Source organism: Nyctereutes procyonoides, unplaced genomic scaffold (genome assembly GCF_905146905.1).
Source record: "Nyctereutes procyonoides isolate TBG_1078 unplaced genomic scaffold, NYPRO_anot_genome, whole genome shotgun sequence".
Classification (NCBI taxonomy): Eukaryota; Metazoa; Chordata; class Mammalia; order Carnivora; family Canidae; genus Nyctereutes; species Nyctereutes procyonoides.
Genome location: NW_026575125.1, coordinates 79219217 through 79241251, shown reverse-complemented (window position 1 = coordinate 79241251; position 22035 = coordinate 79219217). Strand labels below are relative to the sequence as shown.

General features: G+C 49.7%; 1 protein-coding gene across 1 annotated transcript in view; it reads right to left on the bottom strand.

Moving 5' to 3' along the window:
- Positions 1-2581: 2581 nt before the first annotated feature.
- Positions 2582-22035, bottom strand: part of FRMPD3 (FERM and PDZ domain containing 3) — a 43834-nt gene continuing 24380 nt past the window's right edge. The window contains exons 9-11 of the mRNA XM_055338748.1: positions 18054-18198; positions 7298-8119; positions 2582-5628 (exon numbers count right to left, since the gene is read on the bottom strand). Coding sequence (XP_055194723.1) covers positions 2582-5628; positions 7298-8119; positions 18054-18198 — 4014 coding nt within the window. The remainder of the gene's footprint in view (positions 5629-7297; positions 8120-18053; positions 18199-22035) is intronic.

Here is a 22035-nt window from a genome sequence, read left to right as displayed (position 1 = left end):
AAAATGAGAGAACAGAAGAAGCAAAATCATTTCCCTCCGTTAGATAGCTTTCCGAAAAGCCAGAGAGGTGAGCCCAGCTTAGGGTCCTGGGGCTCCTATCCTTTAGAAACATTCCCCACCTCTCAAGAAATCACCAGAGGGCATGGCAGGAGATTCCCAATAAGAAGGCAACCGAGCTCTACTCTGAAGCAACTGGGCACGTTTCAGAGGGAGGGGGCCCTATTTCCCAGTTCTACCCAGAGAGCTGTCCCCCTACCTCGTGTCTGTCCCGTACCTCCCAGGCCATCGGGTTTACTATGCACAGAGCCCATTGTGTTTCTGTGCACCCCACCCCACTCCCACCCCCACTGCCTGCTCCCTTCAGCCTGTCACAGCCCGGCTTAAGAGAAAAGGAGGTCACATTCAATTCCTGTGACCGTGACTGTGACCCATAGGGAGCTTCTAAGAGGAGCAAAGAAAGGGGAGGAGCACGAGCAGGGCCCTAAGCTCTCATCACTCACTGGGACCTGGGTAGGTGGGAGCAGGAACTTGGGAGAGCACTGGGGGGTTGGGGGGGGCACCAACAACCAGCAATTAAAGGACATAAGGACACCCACAAAGAGACACTGCAAAGACTTATTGGGATAGTAAGATGAATAGATTTAATCATTCTTGTTTGAAAAACAAGACATAAATTAGTATATATATATATAATTTATATATTTTATGTAGTATATATACTATATACAGACATTAGAAAATGTGTCCTCTCCATGAGGCTGAGGGAGAGGTGAAGGACAGTGGTGGAATGACTTGGGGGTGGGGGGCGGAGGAGGCTGAGTGGTGAAGGTGCAGGATCAAGGAGTTGGTAGAAGAGGAAGAGGAAGACCACCACAGTGCTAGGGCTTGCAGTGGTCACGGGGTGGGGGGTAGGGAGTGGGGGGAAGGGTTCCCCAATGGCTGCATCTCTGGCCCATTAAACAATTTGGTCCTGGGGGAGGAGAATCAAGGAAGGGGGCGGGGGGGACCAGTTTCTGGGGAAGGGCTCCCCTGATCCTTGCTGGGAGAAATTGCCACTCAGGGAAGGGAGGGGAGGGGGCTTTATTGCGCTAGGGTGGGGGTTCCAAGGATGGGTGGGGGGTTAAGCACAGTGTACATCGTTATAAAACTCACATAAGAATGAGAGATTACACATGGTGGTGAAAGGGAGGCAGACACAGGGCAGGCATGAGCGTGTGGCAAACAGGGGAGGTATGGAGAGGTGGACAAGAAGCAATCTATACAGAAGAAACATTGGCTTTCTATGTTCCCTAACAGTGGGACAGCTGGTAGGGACTCCGTGTCTTCACTCCCATGAAGGTTATGGGGGACGGGGGTGGGGTGTAGGGGGGCATTGTGGCAGCAGCAGTAGTTGTGTGTCAGGGAGGATGCTAAACAGTGTGAATTCCCTTCCAGACTCTGGGTGGTGGAGAGAGAGAGAGACAGAGAGAGCGGTGCAGGACTGCACCAGGTAAGGCGCTCAGCTTCTTTTCTTAGAGAGACAAATCCACAGGTTCAATACATAGCCAAAAGCATATACTCAGGATTAACATATCACGCTAGCTTCCAGAAGTTTAAGATATAGTCATCGACACCCCCCACCCCTACCCCTATCCCCCCTCCCCCCACCCCCCATCCCCAATCCATAGCTAAGTCAAACTCCTAAGGACAGTCTGTCTGGTAGATGTTGAGAGAGGAACCCCACCCCTGAAGCAATAGCCCCTGTACTCAGCTGGGCCGGGCTGGGCCAGGCTGGGCTGGGCCGGGCGGGCTCCAAGGCCTGCCATGGGTCTCCCCAGGGCAGACGTTTTCACCAGGTACCTTACCCAGAATGAGTGGGGTGATCCCAGATGCTTGCTCCCTAGTGGACTGAGCCACCCTGCCCATCAGTGAGGGACAGGGCACTTTGGGGATGGCTGGTGTGGAGCTACTGTGCCTGGGGGCAAGGGCTCCCAAGGCTGACAGCCTATTGGGCTGGCTGTAGACAGCCCTGTGTGGTGGCTGTTTTCTGCAGACCTACCATCAGGGCATGGGCCCTTTAGGGTGGCTTCTGCAGAAGTGAGTGAGTGTGAGCCCAGGGTGGGTGGGCACAGCTGAGCTGAGTGCCCTCTCCCCTCCACTGGGTGCTGTGCCCTGGTACTACTGTTACTGCTCCCGGGAGGGGGAGCAGACTCCAGGAGGAGCTCAAGGCCCGCGGGCCTGCCTACTTCAGGCCCTAGCTCCCCTGGCCCCCAAAACAGAAGAGGAAGGTGAGCCTCATGTCACCTGTCAGCCCTAAAGAAGAGATAAAATCCAGCTCTGCGGCAGGCAGGCGTAGTGACGAGGGGCCTTGGCCCTCACAGTGACAACCAGAGGCCGGGGAAGGGGCGAAGATACCCAGGGTGGCAGCTGCCGGAGCCCGGAGGGACAGCCTCAACCCAGGGAGTTCTCACTCCCTGAAGACGGAAGGCTCTCCGACCCTGACAGGGCTGGGCAGATGCATACAGGACACACCACAAGATGCAAAGACCACAAAGCTCTGAACCTGGGGCCGTGGTTGGGGGGGCAGGCCTGGGTGGGTGCCCTACTTGATGAGGGTTTTTAAGGAGCGGGTGAATGTGCTCATAACAGTCGCTGAAGTTGGGGCGCCCGGGAAGTGCCCTGTGGCCACCCCAACAGCTGCTGCCTGCTGCTGCTGCTGTTGCTGCTGCTGTTGCTGCTGCTGCTGCTGCTGCTGCTGCTGCTGCTGATTAAGGTTCCGGGTGGTGGACTCCTCGGCCGCACGCAGGAGGAAGGTGTAGTTCCTCACCACCTCTTCAACCTTGGCCAGCAGCTCTTGGCGCTGGGCCTCGGAGCGCACGATGAATACCAGCCGCACAAAGGTCTCGATGAGGCTGCTCAGCACCTGGAAGCTGCCCGTGATGGCTGCCAGCATGTGAGTTGGGCTCTTGTCCACATTGGCCACGCGGCGGCAGGAGGCCCGGAGCTCCTTGAACTTGAGAGAAAGCTCGAGCTTGTACTCAGAGATCTGAGAGACATAGGGCTTTGGAGCACGGGCCTCAGGGCTGGCCACGCACTGCCGCAGGACCGTCAGCAGCTCGTTGGTGTCCAGCCTGGCGGCCAGGAAACCGTCGGGCAGGCCGTAGGCGCGGGCCCGCAGGGCACTGATCTTGGCCAGGCTCCCCTCGAAGGTGGAAACCCGCAGGTCAATTTCCTGGGTGCGGGAGGCTTCGGGGCTGCTGCTGCTGCAAGTGGCAGCATCCAGCACCTCCAGGGTCCTGCTCATCACGGGCACCACCTGCTCTTCCAACTTCATGCCCGGCAGGATCTTCATGGGGATGGAATAGGAGAGCTCATCCTTGCCATCACTGGCGTCATCCCCCATGTCGCACTTGCGGTAATAGAAGCAGTAGCGGATGGAGCAGCATTTGCCGCTCTCGCTGTCCTCATCCAGGTCGACGGGCTTTTGGTACACCTCTTCCGGCAGTGAGAATACTGCCATCTGTCTGGGGCCTTTGGTCTCGGGGGCAACCTGGACATATGAGGGGTCTCCCAGGGTTGGTGACTCCAGTGGCTTGTTTTTGGGACCCAGGCCCAGGGGGAGGCCTGCCTCTACCTCCTTGGCCTCCCTAGGCAGCATGCCCAGGGGTGGGTGCGGATAGATGTCCGAGGTCAGTGATGCCCTGTCACCCTGATCCAGTTCGCTGATACTGTAGCGGCGCATCAGCTTCCGGTAGTTGGGTGCTCCCAGACACTCCCCTCCTGAGGCACACGTGGTCAGGCAGGAAATGCCACTCTCTGGGTCTGATCGGCACTCTCGGGATTCCAGGCTGGTGGAGCGGATGCGCCCCACGTTGGTGGGGCTGCTGAGGCTCCTCAGGCCCGGGCCGGCCTCTGGCTGCCTCTGGGTCAGGGGGACTCTGTCCCTCTCCCGCCCCTGGAGGCCGGGCACTGGCGTCTGAGGGGCCTGAGGCCGGCCCCCCCGGCAGAGGCGCTTGCAATCACAGCTGCGCCTCTGCTCCCGTGACATGCCAGGCCCCTGCTGCACAGGGCTGCTGCGCAGCTGGCAGCTGCAGCGGCCTGGTGCCGGGGGCTGCAGGTACTCAGTGCCTGGCAGCTCCCCCTGGCTCGGGGGCTTCAGAAGCTCTTCAAGGAACTCGAGCTCGTACTGCTTTACCTTCTGCAGCTGGGCCTGCCGCTCATCAGTCTCCTTTTTCTGGCGGGTCGGGAACGTGGCAGAGAATAAATTGCGGAGCCGGAAGGGCCCTCGGGAGGACTTGGGCTTTGTGGGGCCTTCAGAGGCTGAGTGGGCTCCATCCAGGGTTGTCTCCAGCTTCAGGGAGGGCATGGTGCTCACCTGCCGGCTGGCAGCCTGGGGCCTCAGGGGGCTTTGGCCCCGAGGTTGGCAGCTGGGGCTCTGGCCTCGGGACTGGCTGCTGGGGCTGTGGCCATGGGGCTGGCAGCTGGGGCTCTGAAGAGCCATGGAATAGCCGGCTCGGGGTACCACGCTGGTCTCCTCGATCTTGCTGCTCTGGGCCATGCCCTCCAGCTGCCCCTTCTCCCCCTGGCTGGATACGGTGCCCTGCTTGTGCAGGGTGGGCTTAGCACCCTCTGGCCCAGCCTTGCCTGCCACCTCCCCTATAGACTGCTTGCTCAATGACTCTCTGCTTGCTCGTGAAAGGTAGCTTTTCGGAGGGAAACTCTGAACAGGCAGCCTGTCCTCTTGTGGGGAGAGATGTGGGCTGTCAGCCCGGCTGCCTGCAGGTGCTCTGGAGCCAGAGGAGACCTCGAGGCTCAGCTGCTGCTGGGAATTCTGAGAGGTCTCTGGAGCACCAGGGCTTATTTTGAACTTCAGATTCTTATTGGCACTACCGCTCATCATGGTAACTTCCGTCCTTCCCATGCTGACCTCGGGCCTCCCCACACTGGTCTCCAGCCTTCTCTCCCCACTGCTGGGGGGGTTCACTATGGCCCTGCCAGGGGTAGAGAGGCTCTTAGGGTGAACCACCTGCTGGAGGGCGGCTGAGATCATAGCCGGGGTCACGCTGCCCTTCGGATCTAAGAGAAGCTTGGGACTCAACCTGACTTCTTTGGGCACGTTCTCCCTTAGTTCAGAGACCTGCTCTTCACTGAGGGACGGTGTGGCTGCCCTCAGTGACACCTCCAGGCCTGCCTGAGTGTGGCCAGGCCCCTTGTCCTCAGGAACTGGGGACAGCAGGCTCAGATTCTTCTGCTCACTGAGCTGTGGGGACAGCGCCGGGTGCACTGCCAGGGCGTATGTTCGCTCCCTCTGTGGCTGGGATTCTGATGTGGGCAGCTTCCTCCGAGCGCCAGGGGGGCCAGGACTCTGGCCTGTGACAGTTGGCTGCAGTGCTGGGTTGGGATCTGGGCGCCCAAGAGCATAAGGGGCCGTGAGGACAGCCTGGGCTGCGCAGCTCTGGATCCGGAAGGGCAAATCCTTGCGAGCCAGGAGGCTCTCCTTGTTGAGGTGCTGGGCCAGAAAATAGGTGGTGTTCTGGTGCTGCTTCATGGCAGACATCATCTCTGACATGTCTGTGAGCTCTGAGGAGTTGGTTTCATGGCCTGAGTCCAGCGATGATTCAGGGGTGATTGTAGCCAGCACAATCAGACCTGGAGGGACAGGGAGAGGGCTTGCTGCACTTACTCCAATCAAGTCCTTTTGCCAGCCATATGGAGAAAGTTTAGGGGGGTGGGGGCCAAGGGCAGCCAGCAGGATTGAAGCTGGGGTGGGGGTGGGGAAGCCTGTCAGTTCAGGCAGGGGGGGGCAGGGGGAGAGGAGGGGAGAGGTGGGGGAGGGGCAGAAGGAGGCAAGCTGGAAGAGGGCTCCCAAAGGGTGGGGAATCCGAAAAAGAAACAAAAGAGGCAGAGAGGATGTCTTCTGGGCAGTTTGATGGCAAATTAACATGCATGGTACATGCAGAGCAGCATGCTAATCATCACTATTTTTAGATTCAATAGTTAGGAAATGTTTGTCAATTGTCTTGAAGAGGGCTGCCAAAGAGACGCCCCTCTCTATCTAGCCCTCCTCAGCTGGTCAGGCCTGCCTACAGCGAGGCCCTTTCACCTGCGTCTGTCCTCTCCCCAGTGACCACAGGGGCCTCCAGCTAGCCTGGGAGTAGCTTGTTTCTAAGCTCCAGACTCTGAGCAAAAAGGAACGGTGGCCCCAAGGGCTAAACACAGCAGGGGGGGGTGCCCTACCACCAAGGATGCCCTCGTGCACACAGGAAAGGTAGGGGCTGGTACTCTCCCAGGTCTCAGCTGGGCTGCCTCCTCACCCACTCTCTTCGTCTTCTCTGTCCACACTTCCTCCTGCCTCACATACTTTCTCATCCGCCCTATTCCTCTTTATTCCTATTCTGTTGCTGTAGTGTTCACCTGTTCTTTTTTAGGTCTCTCTCTGTGCGCACGCGTGTGTGTGCGCGCGCGTGTGTGTGTATGTGTGTGTGTGTGTAGGTATGTGTTGTGAATGTGGGTGCATGTCTGACACATGAGCTTGTCTACAAGATGGATGTATGTGTGTCCAAAATGGGGAATAGCAGGCATGTCGGCTGGCTCTCCCACAAAACAATCAATACTAGTAATGGCTACTACTTACGAGTAATACTAATGGCTTTACTTCTTTTTACGTTCTGGGCAGTGCTTTGCTTGAATGATCTCCTTTTGTGCTCACAGCAAGCCTACATGATATGACTGTCATTAACAGACCCACTTAAAGTGACAAAAATGAGGTTCAGAGAGGGTAGGTGTCTTGCCAAAGGTTATACCGAAAGTGAGCCAAGAAGCCAGGACTTGGGCGGATCTGACTGGGAGCCTATGTTCTTAGGCAAGATAAAGAAAAGAACTCTGCCCTGAGCAGGGTTGGCTCCTGGCTCCCCTGATCCTGGGTTACTAGGTGGTTAGCTGGTCATTTTTTTTCTTCCAGCCATGTGCATGCTGGATATTCTTTGCCTGTCTTCTAGATCTCTCACAATTTTGCTCTGATTCTTCATCCTGGCCTGGCTCCGGGGCTGTCACAGCCCCAATCCCTGGGGTCCATCTGCAAGACATTTCCAGAGATGGAATGGTGAGAGCCAGAGTTCTAGCTGGAGATGAGCAGCCGGCCCCTGACACAGCATTGTTGATTTCCTGATCCTATCTGAGCTACCTGTGGCCATCCACTGCCCTGGCACACCACGGTTACTTTGACCTCAGCTCAGAAATAAGCAATATCACCTGCTGGCCCTACCTGGCCGGCAGAAGGGAGGGGAGGCAAGAGGGAGGAGGAACAATAGGCTTTTACCTGCAGTCTGTGGGGGTGGGGGGTGTGGTCCATCCTCTGAGGCTGCCAGGGCTTCCAGAGCCTGCAGAGTGGACACCAGGGCATCATCTAGCTCCTGGGCATGATCTCGTACTGTCCGGGTCTGCACACTGTCAATGAGTGTCACTGGAATCTCATCATACAAGAGCCCACACAGGTGGCGTCCTTGCTCCTGGCTCTGGACTGCCCGGCGCTTGGGGTCCTCCTCATCAGAACTATTGTCTCGGAAACCAGGAGGTGGGGCGGCAATGGCAGGCAACAGCGAAGTGCTCTCATCTTCCTCCTCCTCCTCCTCCTCGCTCCCAGGGGGTGGGAGGGACATCAAGTCTACCATATTGTCACGAGAAGAGCTGGGCTTTCCACCTTTGCGAGGGCCCAGCTGCTCCTGGAGTTTGGCTTTGCAAGAGTCACAGTAGAAATTCAGGGCTTCGGCCCCAAGGGAATTGTCTAAGGTGTAGGAGCGGGCCCTGCTGGCGCAAGGCTCATGGTTGAGGCTGGCTGCATCAAAGTCATCGGGGATCGCCTCATAGCCTTGGCCGGAACTTTTGGAAGTGGGATCGGACTTGGTCCGGGGCCTGGTCTCCTCAAAGAAGATTAAGTTCTCATTGACATCCATCCGGCTTTCCTGCTCCTTCCTTTGTTCCCGCATGTGGAGGTAGCAAAAGCTGACAAGCTCAGAGTCGGCAGGTGGGGGTGTGCAGTGGTTCGACTTCCGGGGGCTGGCGCCCACGCTGCCCACATAACTACTCTCCTTTTTCCCCAGGTGGCCCCCAGTGACAGGGCGGTGGGCGCTGTGCATGTAATCTAAACCCAGAAAGAGAATCAACAGATGAGCCCTGGTGCTCAGGACCATGGCTGCAGCTCCCTTGGTGTTTCTGGTACACAGCTGGATGTCAGGTACCGACAGAGCATTATTACCTGGCTGCGAGAGACCCTGAGAGTAGCACAACAACAGCCCCATGGTGTCTGAAATGGAAACCAGCATGGGGTGACGGGGGAGGGGCTGAGCAGCTTGGTATCTGGGTCCAATGGGTCTCTTACGTGGGTATATCTGCTCTTTAAGTCAGCTGTTAACACACTTTCACTTTTTAAAGTCTGAAATCCCCCTTCAGATTGTCCCTGCCCGTCCCCACGTCTCAGAGCCTTTTCATCCCCCAGGGCTCTGTTACTCTTGTGTTAGGTTCGACCTCTTCTGGCAGAAGGCAATAAATCTGGCCAGTAACTTAGTGCCTTGGTGGGAAAATGCAGAATGGACCACATACAGTACCTGAAAATTTGCATTTCAGAGAGGACTGTCATGGAAGGACCCTAAAAGAATAAAGCTCTACTTATAGTATTGTGGGCCTCTGAATGTGCAAAGTCTATGGGAAATTCGCTGGGATGTGTGGATGTGGGAGGAGGATATGGCATGGGAAGCATTCTTCCGAGTCCTCAGATCTCACTACTTCTCTGTATCCGTGCAGGGCCAGCCTGCCTGCTCCAGTAGAAATTGGGGTAGAATGTTTTTGTCAATAGCTTTTAATGATGGTAGGTGTGTGCATCTGAGAATTATCCATCACAAATGAAATGCTTTCTCTCTACATGGCTTCTCTCGCGTAGACTGTTTCGGGGGCCCTTCCCCATGTCATCTGGGAGAATATACTCAGACAAGGCCAGTTCATTTTGCTACCAGCAGACAGAGCGACAGAGGGCAAGCAGGCACTAACTTAGGCTGAGGTCATCACACACCACCCCATTTAATCTTCACAACAAGCCAAGGAGGTAGGTGCTGTCACGATCCCCACTTTGCAGAGGAAGAAACCAACCTGTTTGGTTATGTGACTTATCCAAGGTCACGAGTCATAAATGGCAGCCTGTATTTGAGCCCAGGTCTGAGGGACTACAAAGCCCATGTTTTAAACCATTGCTCTATCGTTCCTCGTGGTGGTCAAGGTACCAGAGAACAAACCTTCAAAATGCCTTCTGATTTCCAGTTTGACAGGGTCAATGTGTCAGTGTTGCTTTTCAGTAGACCTTCCAACCATTACAAAAGGATGGTGCTGGCACTTCACAACACAACCCCAAAATACATGAAGCAACAACTGACCGAACTGAAAGGAGAAACCCACACAATTCAACGGCAGTAATTGGACACTTCACTACCCCACTTTCAACAAAGGATAGAGCAACTATACAGAAGATCAACAAGGAGATAAAGGGCCTGAACAGCTATAAACTAAGTAGACGTCACAAAAATCTATAGAACATGCCACCTACCAACAGCAGAATATACATTCTTCTCAAGGGTACCTGGAACGTTCTCCAAGATAGACCATATATAGGTCATAAAATGAGCCTCAACAAATTTAAAAGAAATGAAATCATACAAAATATATGTGTGTTTGAGCACAATGTAATTAGAAATCAGTAACAAAGAAATTTGGGAAACTCACAAGTATGTGGAAATTAAGTAAAATGTACCTAAATAACCAATGGGTCAAGGAAAAAATCACAAGGGAAATTGGAAAATACTTTGAGATGAATGAAAATGAAGATACAACATACCTAAACTTGTGGGATCTAGCTATATTAGTGTTTAGGGATAAATTTATAGCTATAAACACACATTAAAAAGAGATTTCACATCAATAATGTAACCTTCCACCTTAAGAGACTTGAAAAAGAAGAGTAAACTAAACCCTAAGTAAGCAGAAGAAAAGAAATAGGAAAGCATAGAGAGGACAGAAAAACACTAGAGAAAATCAATGAAAATAAAAGTTGTTCTTTGTTGTTTTTTGAGAGAGAGAGGGAGCACATGTGAGTGAATGGAGGGGTAGAGGGAGAGAGAGAAAATTCCAAGCAGATTCCACATGGGGCCCGATGTGGGGCTTGATCTCATGACTCTGAGATCACAACCTGAGCTGAAAGTGAGTCAGACGCTTAAACGCCTGAGCCACCCAGGTGCCCCAAAAGTTGGTTCTTTGAAAATATCAATAAAATTGACAAACATTTAGTTGTAGAGACCAAGCAATTAAAGAGAAGAGTCAAATTACTAAAATCAGGAATGAAAGAAGGACCATCACTACTGACTCTACAGATATGGACTTGATTATCAGGGATTTTAAAAAGAAGCTTATACCAGAAAACATTAGATAACCTTGGTGAAATGGACAAATACCTAGAAATACATGATTAAACTGACTCAAGAAGATAGAAAAACCTGAATAGGTCAATAGCAAGAAAAGAAATTGAATTAGTAATTAAAAGTACCCACTCCCACTAAAAATAAAACTCAGGCCCAAATGGCTTCACTGGTAAATTTTGCCAAATGCTCAAAGCACTTATACAAATTCTTCACAGATTATTCCAAAAAACAGAAGAGGAAGGGAACACTTCATAACTTATTCTATAAAGTTGATACTACCCTGGTACCAAACCAGACAAAACATCACAATAAAACTACAGAGCAATATTTCCTATATAGAAACAAAGTTCAACAAAATACTAGCAATCTGAATCCAGAAACATATAAAAAGCATTATACACCACAACCAAATGGGATTATAGGAATGCAAGGTTGGTTTAACATCCAAAAATCAATGAATGTAATATACCATGTTAAGAGAATGGTAGACAAAACCCACACAATCATCTCAATAGACTTGGGAATTCTTGGGAAAAGAATTTGGTAAAAGCCACCACCCTTTCTTTCTTTAAAAAGTTTATTTATTTATTCATGAGAGACACACAGAGAGAGGCAGAGACATAGGCAGAGGGAGAAACAGGCTTCCTGCAGGGAGCCCAATGCAGGACTCCAGGAACACAACCTAAGCCAAAGGCAGATGCTCAACCACTGAGCCACCAAGGGGCCCCGAGCCACCACCCTTTAATAATAAAATTCAAAAGGCTAGAAATAAAAGGGGACTTCCTCAACATGGTAAGGATTATCTATGAAAAATCCACAGTAAACAGACCTGATAAAAAGACCTGGTAAAATACTGAAAACTGTTTTAACACTTCTACTCAACACTGTACTAGAAGGCGTAGCCAGGACGATTAGACAATAAAATTAGATATAAAGTATCCAGATTGGAAAGGTTCTCTGCATGCAGATGACATGATCTTGTATAGAAAAAATCCCAAGGAATCCACTAATGCATTATTAGAGCTAATAAGCTTAGCAAGGTTGCATGGCAAAGGACAATACAAAAATTAATTGTATTGTTATACGGTAGCAACAAACAACCTACTAATGAAATTAGGAAACAATTCTATTTACAATAGCACCAAAAGGAATACAATACTTAGGTATAAGTTTAACAAAAGAAGTGCAAGACTTGTACAATGGAAACTACAAACATTTGTGAAAGAAATTAAGGAAGATTTAAATAAATGAAAAGATATTCTATATTCATAGATTGGAAGACCCAATCTTGTTAACATGGCAGTACTTTCCAAATTGATCTACAGATTCAACATAGTCCCTATCAGAATCCCAACTGACTTTGTAGTAATTGACAAGGTAATTCAAAAATTCATATGGAATCACAAAGGACACAGAATAACCAAAACCGTCTTTATAAAGAACAAAGTAGGCAGACCCACACTTCCTGATTTCTCTTTTTTTTAATTTAAGATTTTAGTTATTCATGAGAGAGAGAGACACAGAGAGAGGCAAAGACACAGGCAGAGGGAGAAGCAGGCTCCTCGAGGGGAGCCTGATGTGGGACTCGATCCCAGGATCCCCGGATCACGCCTCAGCCAAAGGCAGATGCTCAACCGCTGAGCCACCCAGGCGCCCCCACTTCCTGATTTCAAAACTTAATACAAAGCATGGCAATCAAGATGGTGTGATATTGACTGAAGGGTAGACACATAGATCACTGGAATAGAATTGAGAGTCCAGAACATAAACTTTCATGTTTATGATCAAAGAGCCCAACTGAAAAATGGGCAAAGGATTTGAACAGACAGTTCATGAAAGAAGATATACAAATGCCAATAAGCATATGCAAAGATGTTCAACACCATAAGCTATGACGATGCAAATCCTAACCATGAGATACCACTTCACCTCCACTACAGTGGATGTTAAAAAAAAAAAGATGGATGATAACAAGTATTGGTGAGGGTATGGTAAAACTGAATCCTCCAACATTGCTGGTGGTAATGTACAATGGTGCAGTCCTTTTGGGAAACAGTTTGGTAGTTTCTCAAAGTTAAACACAGAGTTACCATTTGACCAACAGTTCCACTCCTAGTTGTATACCAAAGAGAATTGAAAACATAAGCCTCCACAAAAACTTGTACATAAAGGTTCATAACATTATTATTCATAAAAGACACAAGGTAGAAACAATCAACTATCCATCAACTGATGAATGGGTGAAAAAAGGCAGTCTGTCTGCCAGATGGAATATTATTTGGCCAAGAAAACAAATGAAGTAGTGATACATGCTACATCGTGGAAAACACTATGCTAAATGAAAAAAAAGCAAGCCACAAAAAGACTGTAAAGTGTACAGTTCCATTTATCCACAATGTCCAGTATAGACAAAGCTATAGGCCCAGAAAGTGTGGTTGTTTAGTGCTCGGTGGTGACTAGGGGGGAACTAGAGAATGAGCACTAATAGGTACAGAGTTGGTTTTAGGAGGGGTAAAAATTTTCTAAAATTAAATTGTGGCAATGATTGCACAGCCCTGTAAATACATTATATACACTCAGAAACACTGAGTTGTGAACTTTAAATGGGTGTATTTTCTGGCTTGGAATTTATATCTCAATAAAGCTGTTTATTTAAGGAGTGCCTGGATGGCTCAGTCAATTAAGCGTCCAACTCTTGTTTCAGCTCAGGTCATGATCTTGGGGTCCTGTGTCAGGCCCATGCTCAGCATAGTCTGCTTGAGATTCTCTCTCCCTCAGACCCTCACCTCACTCATGCTCTCTCTCTCTCTCTCTCTCTCTCTCTGTAAAAAATAAATAAATAAATAAATAAATAAATATTTTTTAAAAAGCAGTTTATTAAAAAAATAAAGTACAGTACTGGGCAGAAAGTGAACTCTCAATCTTTAGAAAAAGAGCCAAAAATGTGCTCTGCACTTGAAAGAACTTTATGGGGTTTATCGTATGTAATCCTGTCAAATGTCTCCTGAGGTAGGTACTGTTATCCTCAGTTTACAGATAAGGAAACCGGACTCAGTTTATGGAGTCTATTCATGATCACATGACTAAGATAGGGCAGAACCATGACTAGAATAGAAGCCAAGTCTCTCTACCTTCAGATTCTAAGCCCTTGCTGTGTTCCATAGACCATGGTGCCCCTTTAAAGATAGACTCAGGTGCACCTGAGTGGCTCAGTGGTTGAGTGTCTGCCTTTGGCTCCAGTTGTGATCCTGGGGTCCTGGGATTGAGTCTCCCATCAGGGAGCCTACTTCTCCCTCTGCCTATGTCTCTACCTCTCTGTGTCTCTTATCAATAAATAAAATCTTTAGGAAAAAAAAAGATGGAGTTAGTGTAAGTAATTAAATCCAGTAGGTTCAATTTAGGCCTTAGTGGCTGTACCTAGGGTGCTCTGGATCAACTTGGGGAATAATATGTAACTACCCTCTCAACCTTAGTGAAGAAGTGCTCTAGGGCAGTGTTAAGCCTGAAGCACAAACTGTCAGTTCAAGAGGTTTCTATCCTCAGGCACTGTCCACAGATCCAGGCCATCCACCAGGTGCTAACCACCTATGAGACAGCTGTACCATCAGTGCAGCCAGCTTGGCAATAAGCTGCCATAGAGGTGGCTCCCAGGGGCATGTCCACTAAGCAGGTGGTTACTCTTTTCAGACAAGGGCTGGAGGTCTAAGGATGGATTCTCTCCCTGAAAGGCGGGAACATTTCCCAACATCATGATTACAAGGCCAGGTGATGCCCAGACCACCACTTGGTACTGTGATTTCCAGATCCAAGTTGCAGCACAGTGCTGTGTGGCAGAGAAAATATGTCTGGAAAAGTGCAGAGCTCCTCCAGACATAAGGTTAGAAATGCAAGGAGAGCCAGGTGCGCTCGGCTGATGGCTGGAACAGTGTGCCTCTCAGATTGCAAATCTGCTGTAAATTGCTCATCAGCTTTCCCCAAAAGGGATGTCCTCGTCTAGCTCTCTTTACTCAGCCACTCAGAAGACTGACTTAAAAAAAAATGCTTGTAAAGAACAGGATGGTAATCCAACTAGAGTTATGTTAAAAAATATATGCAGTGTGTGTACACACACATATATATACACACATACATAGAGTCAGGGCAACACTGAGTCAGCCAGATTTCTATTAGTTGGCTTTGCTATATTCTACAATCTGATGATCAATACTGGTCAAAAGGGGCAGCTGAGTGGCTCAGTGGTTGAGCAATTGCCTTTGGCTCGGGGCGTGATCCTGGGGTTCTGGGATCAAGTCCCACATTGGGCTCCCCACAGGGAGCCTGCTTCTCCCTGCCTATGTCTCTTCCTCTCTCTGTGTGTCTCTCATGAATAAATAAATAAAATCTTTAAAAAAAAAACGGGCACAGGGATGACCTAGAGGCCATTAGAGACACCCAATTTCTTTCTGAATCATCTGAAAGCATCTAGTATGTTAGGTAAAGCTTTAGTACTCTGTGCAAGTTGCTGGTTTTTAACTGCATGAAAATAGGTGAGTTGTGCATCAGATATACATAGTAGCCATTAACCAGAATATTCAATTTACCAGACCGAGCTGTCTTCTAACCATGGGAGAAAATCAGTGAGTTCTTCTGACTGTGCCCCACCACTGGGACCCCCAAAGCCTTATTTTCCTGTATCTCCCACGATACTGGAGACAGCTGGTGGCTGCCTCCAGATCTCCCAACAGCTCCGTACAGGTGAGAACTGGCATTTGTCTGAGACTTTCTCTAAGCTGTGTCGGTCCTCAAGCCCAGGCATTGTTCTGTTGTGGCAGTTGAATTTTCCCTATGCAAATTCAAAGGCACTCATGACTGTACTGACATTGTCCATTCAATCAACACTCTGTGTTATCCCACTAGACTGTAAGTTCTGTGAGGGCAAGGACCCAGCACATAATGAGTTCCTGACAAATAGTTGATGAGCGGCCCCTGGGTGGCTCAGTCAGTTAAACGTCCAACTCTCGGTTTTGGCTCAGGTCCTGATCTCAGGGTGCTGAGATCAAGCCCTGTGTTGGACTCCGGGCTGGGCGCCAAGCCTAATTAAGTCTCTCTCCCTCTCCCTCTGCCCCTCAAACCCACCCAGTGCACTGGAGGTGCACGCATGTGCTTTTTCTCTCAAAAAAGAAAGAAAGAAAGAGTTGCTGAGTAAATACATGAGATAACTACTTTGGGGAAACCACTGATAAAGCCCAAGAGGCAATCCCTCCCCTTCCACGTCCCTAGTTTCCTTTTTTTCTGGGCCCCCAGTGAGATGCAATACTTTCTTTCCTAGTTGCTGGTTTCACAGCAGCCTTTAGGCCCAGCAGGCTGGGCACGGAGTTGGGCCAGCTGGCAGCTGCTGTGAGACAAGAATATTGCACCAGACAGAGAGACCAGGCCCTTAGCAGGCTGCAGTGCTGGCCCTGAGGAAAAAGCCCAGATGAGTCTGGCAGGATGCCCGTTCCCTAGAGGCCTCTGCTAAACAACAGCTGGCCACTGGGGCTTCTTTCCTGGGATGCAAGTGGGGGCCCAGGGAAATGTGTTTCCACTTTGTACCAGGAACTGGTGGCCCCGCACCGTAACCTGAGTGGAGGGCTCCCCAGCGCACTGCTTGCAGTCCCCCTTTCTGTTTCTGGGGGCCACAGGGTCAGGTGTGCACACTAGCCTCCTATAGGCCGAGCTGTAATGCTTATCGTACCCCACCCACCCAAAGCACTTAGTGGTTGCCATTGATCCAGCATCTAACAGCTCAAAAGGCCACATACTGGGCCCAGGCATGGACCCACACTGCTGAGGAGGCGAAGCGGTACAAAGTGAACAGCACGGTGCTCCATCTGGCTCCTGCAAAGAGACAGGCCCTGTGCTGGAGGCAGCTGAGCCACCGTCACTTTGAAGGCCCCAGCGGGGACTCTCAGGAACCAGGGAGGGGCTCTAAAGCCATGCCTAGCATTTACATAAGCCTTCTTTCCAGGCTGAAATCCCTTCTAGAGAATCCATCGAAACTGATTTGCCTCTGGAAAGGCAACAGGGATGCAACCTGGGGTGTGTTCAGCAACAGTGATGAGGAACAGGAAGCCCATGCCCTCACTTGGAGGCACTATGCTCAAAGAGATGTATACCTAAGGGTGGCACTGACCAGGATGCTGATGGGATAACAGAACCCTTTGGGAGGTGGATAGGACTACAGAGCCATCTCTGGGGCCTTCCAAAAATGGATCCCCCAAAGAGCCCTCACTTTTACCTCTGGTTCTTGGCTGGGCTCCAGGCTCCCCTCTTCTGCCTTTCCTTCTCCCTTTCTCTCTCCCTATCCTGCTCTATAAGAGGCATCATTTACTTGGCTTTGATGACAGAGAGCATCACAATGCTAACCTAGGCTTGGAAATCACTTGGCCACCTGCAGGCTTGGTAATACCTATGGGCATCCAATTCAGAGCTGTTCACCTGGGGATGTGTGGCAACTCGGCCTCTTGGTTTCTTCCATTCCTAGTCAGTTCCTTTGCTTTTCTACATGGAGCCTCCTCCTATGCCTTGGGGCCACCTGTCCTTTCCCCAGCCTATGTTTGGTGGATTGCCCTCCACGTCCTGTGGATGATGTTAGGAGATGTACACATGAGTTTGTCATGATGAAGACCACATAAGGGGATGGGGGTGTGTGGGGTTGCACAACTCTCTGGGAGCTGGGACATCCATTGGGAGTGGGCTTCTACTCCCAAACCCCTCCATCTAGATCAGATATGACCATACTGTAGCCCTGAAGAGTGAAGAAATGGCTGACCTGCCAGGCAAATGGATGGAGAGACTTTGGCAGGCAAGGAGGGCAACAGCTTCTGCCATGATGTTTGAGAGCTGAGCTGGGGATGGGGTGGGGGGACAACTTCCTATCTGTTTGTGAGCCTTAGGTCTAATATGTGAAGCACCTGTTCTTCAGGTCTTCTGCTTTGGTTCGGGGCAGCAGCATCTTGACCGGGCTGACCTTTCCCAAGGCACCTGCTTGTGTCAGCACCAAGACAGCTCCAAGGGGTGGCTCTACTGAGCTGCATAACTGGGAAGCCTCATGTTGGGGGTTGCACTTGACCTTGTTCTTTGTGGTCTCTCTAAGCCTCCTGCTGGACTGTACTCTGCGCCTGCACAATCTTGCCTACCCCCAGACTTAACTTTAGGCAGCTCCGTCAATCCCCATTATGATGAACAAGAGAAAGATTTTATCTCCACTTTCAACCTCCAGTTCTGCTGAGTCAGAGCACCCATGTCTCTCTCCTAGATCCTTGTACCTCTACTGTACCTCTAAAACTGTGCCTTAGATCTGGTGCAGTTCTCTCATTGGGCCTACTTATCGCTTATTTTCAAATTTTGATCTTACATTCATTCACTGACTTGATCGTATGCAATGTGTTGTCACAGGCATCCTTTCTGGGCCAGACCCATCTGAAGGCCAGCTGTCTTTCCCACTAGCTTGTGCCAGGTAGGACCCAGTGGTATATAGTGCTGGCTGCTGGGAAACCAGGGTGCTGGTGGAATGGGGTAAGCAGAGCTCCTCCCTCAATGTTTCCAGGGTCCAAAGGCCCTCCAGTATAGTGAAAAACTGAGGCTGAGCCCTACCTGCCTTGATCATTGGAGGCGGAAGTGGCTGGCTGGCAGGCCTGGAAAAGACCATCTTCCTGGAGTCCAGAAGGAGACGGCAGTACCCCGCAATCAGGCAGGCAAAGTTGGTGGCTTCGGGCCACTCCATCAACAGCACCAGAGGCTGTGGGAGAAAGACAAGAAGAACCGTGAGGACGTGGGAAGGAGGGGAGCGAGTGCATGTCCAGGAGGATGACAGTGAAGAAAAGATGGCTCGCAGAGGTATGAGAATCATACTTTCTAAACCAAAAATCAAGGTGCGTGGACCGACAGATCATTTCATCTGAGTTGAGAGCATATTTATGGTTAACTCATACTCAAGTGTCAAAATTAAATCAACCTTTAACTACACATTTAATGAATTACCTTTACTAAAAAAAAGATTAAAATTATATAATATTGTGTGACTGCTGCATGGCTGTGTTTGTGTTTGTCAGGGCCCGGCAGATATGTGGGCCAGATTAGGAGAGTTGGGGTAAGTCCTAGCTAGAGTCCTGGGAGTCCTGGCTGGACTGGGGAATATCCCTGATAGAAAGTTCCTGAATCCACGAACTATCTCTTGATCATCTTTATTTTTTTAAAGATTTTATTTATTTATTCATGAGAGAGAGAGAGAGAGAGAGAGAGGCAGAGACACAGGCAGAGGGAGAAGCAGGCTCCATGTAGGGAGCCCGACATGGGACTCGATCCCGGGTCTCCAGGATCACACCCTGGGCCGAAGGTGGCACTAAACTGCTGAGCCACCAGGGCTGCCCTCTTGATCATCTTTATAACCCATCTTGCCCAGTACCTAGAATAGCTCCCATGACATGGACACTCCATGCAATACCGTGCCTTCTGGGCCCAGTTCTCTCGGCCTGCAGCCCTGCTCAGACCTCCATGCCCTCCCCTCTTTCCTCAAGTATCCTCAGGATGTTAGCTGGTGCCCCCTGAAGCAGTTCCTTCGTCAAATACATGTGTGAAACACTGGGTCAAACAAGCTATGCAGAGAGACGTACTTATGGGAACTCTCAGACCCTTTCACATAAGAATGTGCACTGCAAAAATGTTAAGAGGGGGGCTTTAGGATTCCAGTGTTTCCAAATTATTTGACCAAAACCATCTATTTTCATAGAAAATCTCATGGTAGTCAGTTGTATTTTTTTTAATCTACTCTGGGAAGTCCTAGCATACTCTGTTACTTTTGTTCTTGACCCTAAATCAGTCAAATTGAAACTGGGGTTGGCTGTTTGACTGTTTTGGTGACTTGGCACCAATATTTCAACAAAAGATATATTTCCCCCAAATCAATATCTTTTCAAGAAACCTTCCCAATATCTGTATTGTGATTTTGAGAAAGTGTAGCTTGAAAATAAGTTTGGGCCAGACGAAATCAGCCATGGGAGCATTCCCCCCCTGGGATCAGGGCAGTGGCCTCCAGATAAAGACCAATGAAGACCAATGAAGACTGGCTGAAGAGGGAGCCATGGGGCCATGACTCACCTTGACTTCTGGGGGTTCCCAGACCAGGCATTATGAGCTAAAAGAATTAGGGTGGAATGAATCCTTCTCTGACTGGTGAGGTAGCTACTGCAACAGTCCAGATGAGAGAAGATTAGGGCATCCACAAGGGCAGTGGCCATAAAAGGAACATCATGAAGGACTTGGGTGAACTTGGTCACCGACTAGACTAGCCTTCTTGGCTTGGGTCATCACCTGGGGAACAATTCTGAATCCAAATCATCTCTTCTTTCAAGTAAAGTTGCAGAAGTCTCCTCGCTATCTCCCAGGATCCTGACACATAGCTCAAGTTGACTATTTTGTAGCCCATCCAGACTAGTGGTTGGCAAACTTTTTCTGTAAGGGGCTAGACAGCAAGTACTTTAGGCCTTGTGGGTCATACATTCTGTTGCAAAAACTCTGCCATTGAAGTGAGAAAACAGCCATAGACAATCCCTGAGCTAAACAGTGGGTGTGATGGGGTTCTAAGAAAACTTCATTTACAGAAATGAGCCATGGGTCAGGTTTGGTTTGATCTGGGAGTAAAGCTTCTTTCCAGCTAAACACAATTACACATATTCATTTTCACACCTCTCAGCTTGTTTCATTTGCCAACACCAATCCCCTTATCCTTTGGAAATTCTTCTCTTAGCTTCTGTTTCCATAAGGTGATACTGGGTTCTGATTCTGTCGTCTCTGACCATTTCCATCTCTCTCTTTGGCTGGCTCTCCTTGCACAGCCTCCCAAGAGTCACCACCCTCAGCCTGTTTCTCCTCTTCAACTCTTTTTCTTTAAAGATTTTATTTAGTTATTTGACAGAAAATGAGAGAGAGAGAGAGAGAGAGAGAGAGAGAGAAACACAAGCAGGCAGAGTGGCAGGCAGAGGGAGAGGGAGAAGCAGCCTCCCTAGGAGGAGCCTGATGCAGGACTCAATCCCAGGACCCCAGGATAACAACCTGAGCCGAAGGCAGATGCTCAACCACTGAGCCATCCAGGTATCCTACCCCTCTTCATCTCTTTTCCTATCTCAGTGCTCGCACGTTGCTACGTCTCTATCACACAGTCTGGTGCCAGATCAAATCCTATCTTGAATTGTTTCGTTAGTACACAATCCAATAACACTGCATGCCATGGTAAGGCATCTGGATTCCACCCCACGGGCAATGAGTTGATGATACTCCTATGGAGCTCACTCGATATCATCAGGAAGAAGAGGAACCATCTGGACTCTGAGGAACAACTGGCTCCTTTCTCTAGTAAGAGGGGGACCAGGGATGAGAGATCACCTTTGGGTCTTTTTTTTAAAGTTTTTATTTTAATTCCAGTTAGTTTACATACCCTTTGGGTTGTTATTAAGAAGGGGCTGAGGGGGTGTTTGTACCTTTAGTTAATGGATGCTTCTGGGTCACAACAGAATGATCAACCTTGTATATAGCCAAATAGAGACATAAGGGGAATGGGATGGGGGAAGGGAAGAGCGCCACCCCTCCCATTAATGGCAGAAGGAAACATAGAAGTTTGGCTATGGATAGCTGCTACCACCATTACTAGGAGGACTTAAGACTCACTAGGCTTGCCTCCACAGTATTCACAGACATCATGCCTGCCCCTGCTGCCATTGCTTTATTTCAGGCCCTCTTTGCCTTCCTCCACTACCAAAACTTCTTGAGGCATATATGAATAGGTGACAAGTGGGCTGAGATCCTGAGCCCCTCAGCCTCTGGGTCCTGTTACCTCTGGCCACAAGCTGCCTCATGTGTTTATTCTAGTGGGCCACAAAAATTGTAGCATTTTTCATGATACGGAAAAGGGGGAGCACATGGTAACCTCAGGACTTCCAGTAGCCTCCTGGTAGGCCTTCCTGCCTTTAGTCTCTGTCCACTTCACTCCACATTGCTGCCCGAGGTTCTCAGACACAACTCTCACTTAAAATTTCCAATATCTTGTCACCTAAAATCTATTGCCCTCTTTTAAAAAAAGATTTTATTTATTTATGTGAGACAGAGAGCAAAAGAGAGAGAGAAAGAGCAAGCACAGAGGGAGAGGGGGACGGAGAAGCAGACTTTTTATTGAGCAGAGAGCCCGACTTGGGGCTCGATCCCAGGACCCCAAGATCATGATGTGAGCCAAAAGGCAGACACTTAACCGACTCAGTCACCCAGGCATCCCAAACCTGCTGCCTTCTCATGTCACATAAATCCTTTAGGACCTGGACCCTACAGCTCCAGACAAATCTCCCACTAGCTTGCCTGTGCCCTCTTCCCATCCCTGCCCCTCTCCTTATGCTCCAGCAATGACACCCTTTTCCAGAGATGCTAAATTCTTCGACCACTTTGTATCTTAACTCACGATATTCTCTCTGGCTGAAATGCTCCTGTGGTCCACTCTGTCCACCCAGCAAATTGCTCTATGCTGTTGGGCTGGCTCATGGACAGCATGACCCACCAATAGATAGAGCCATTCATCCCAGAGCAGGGCCAA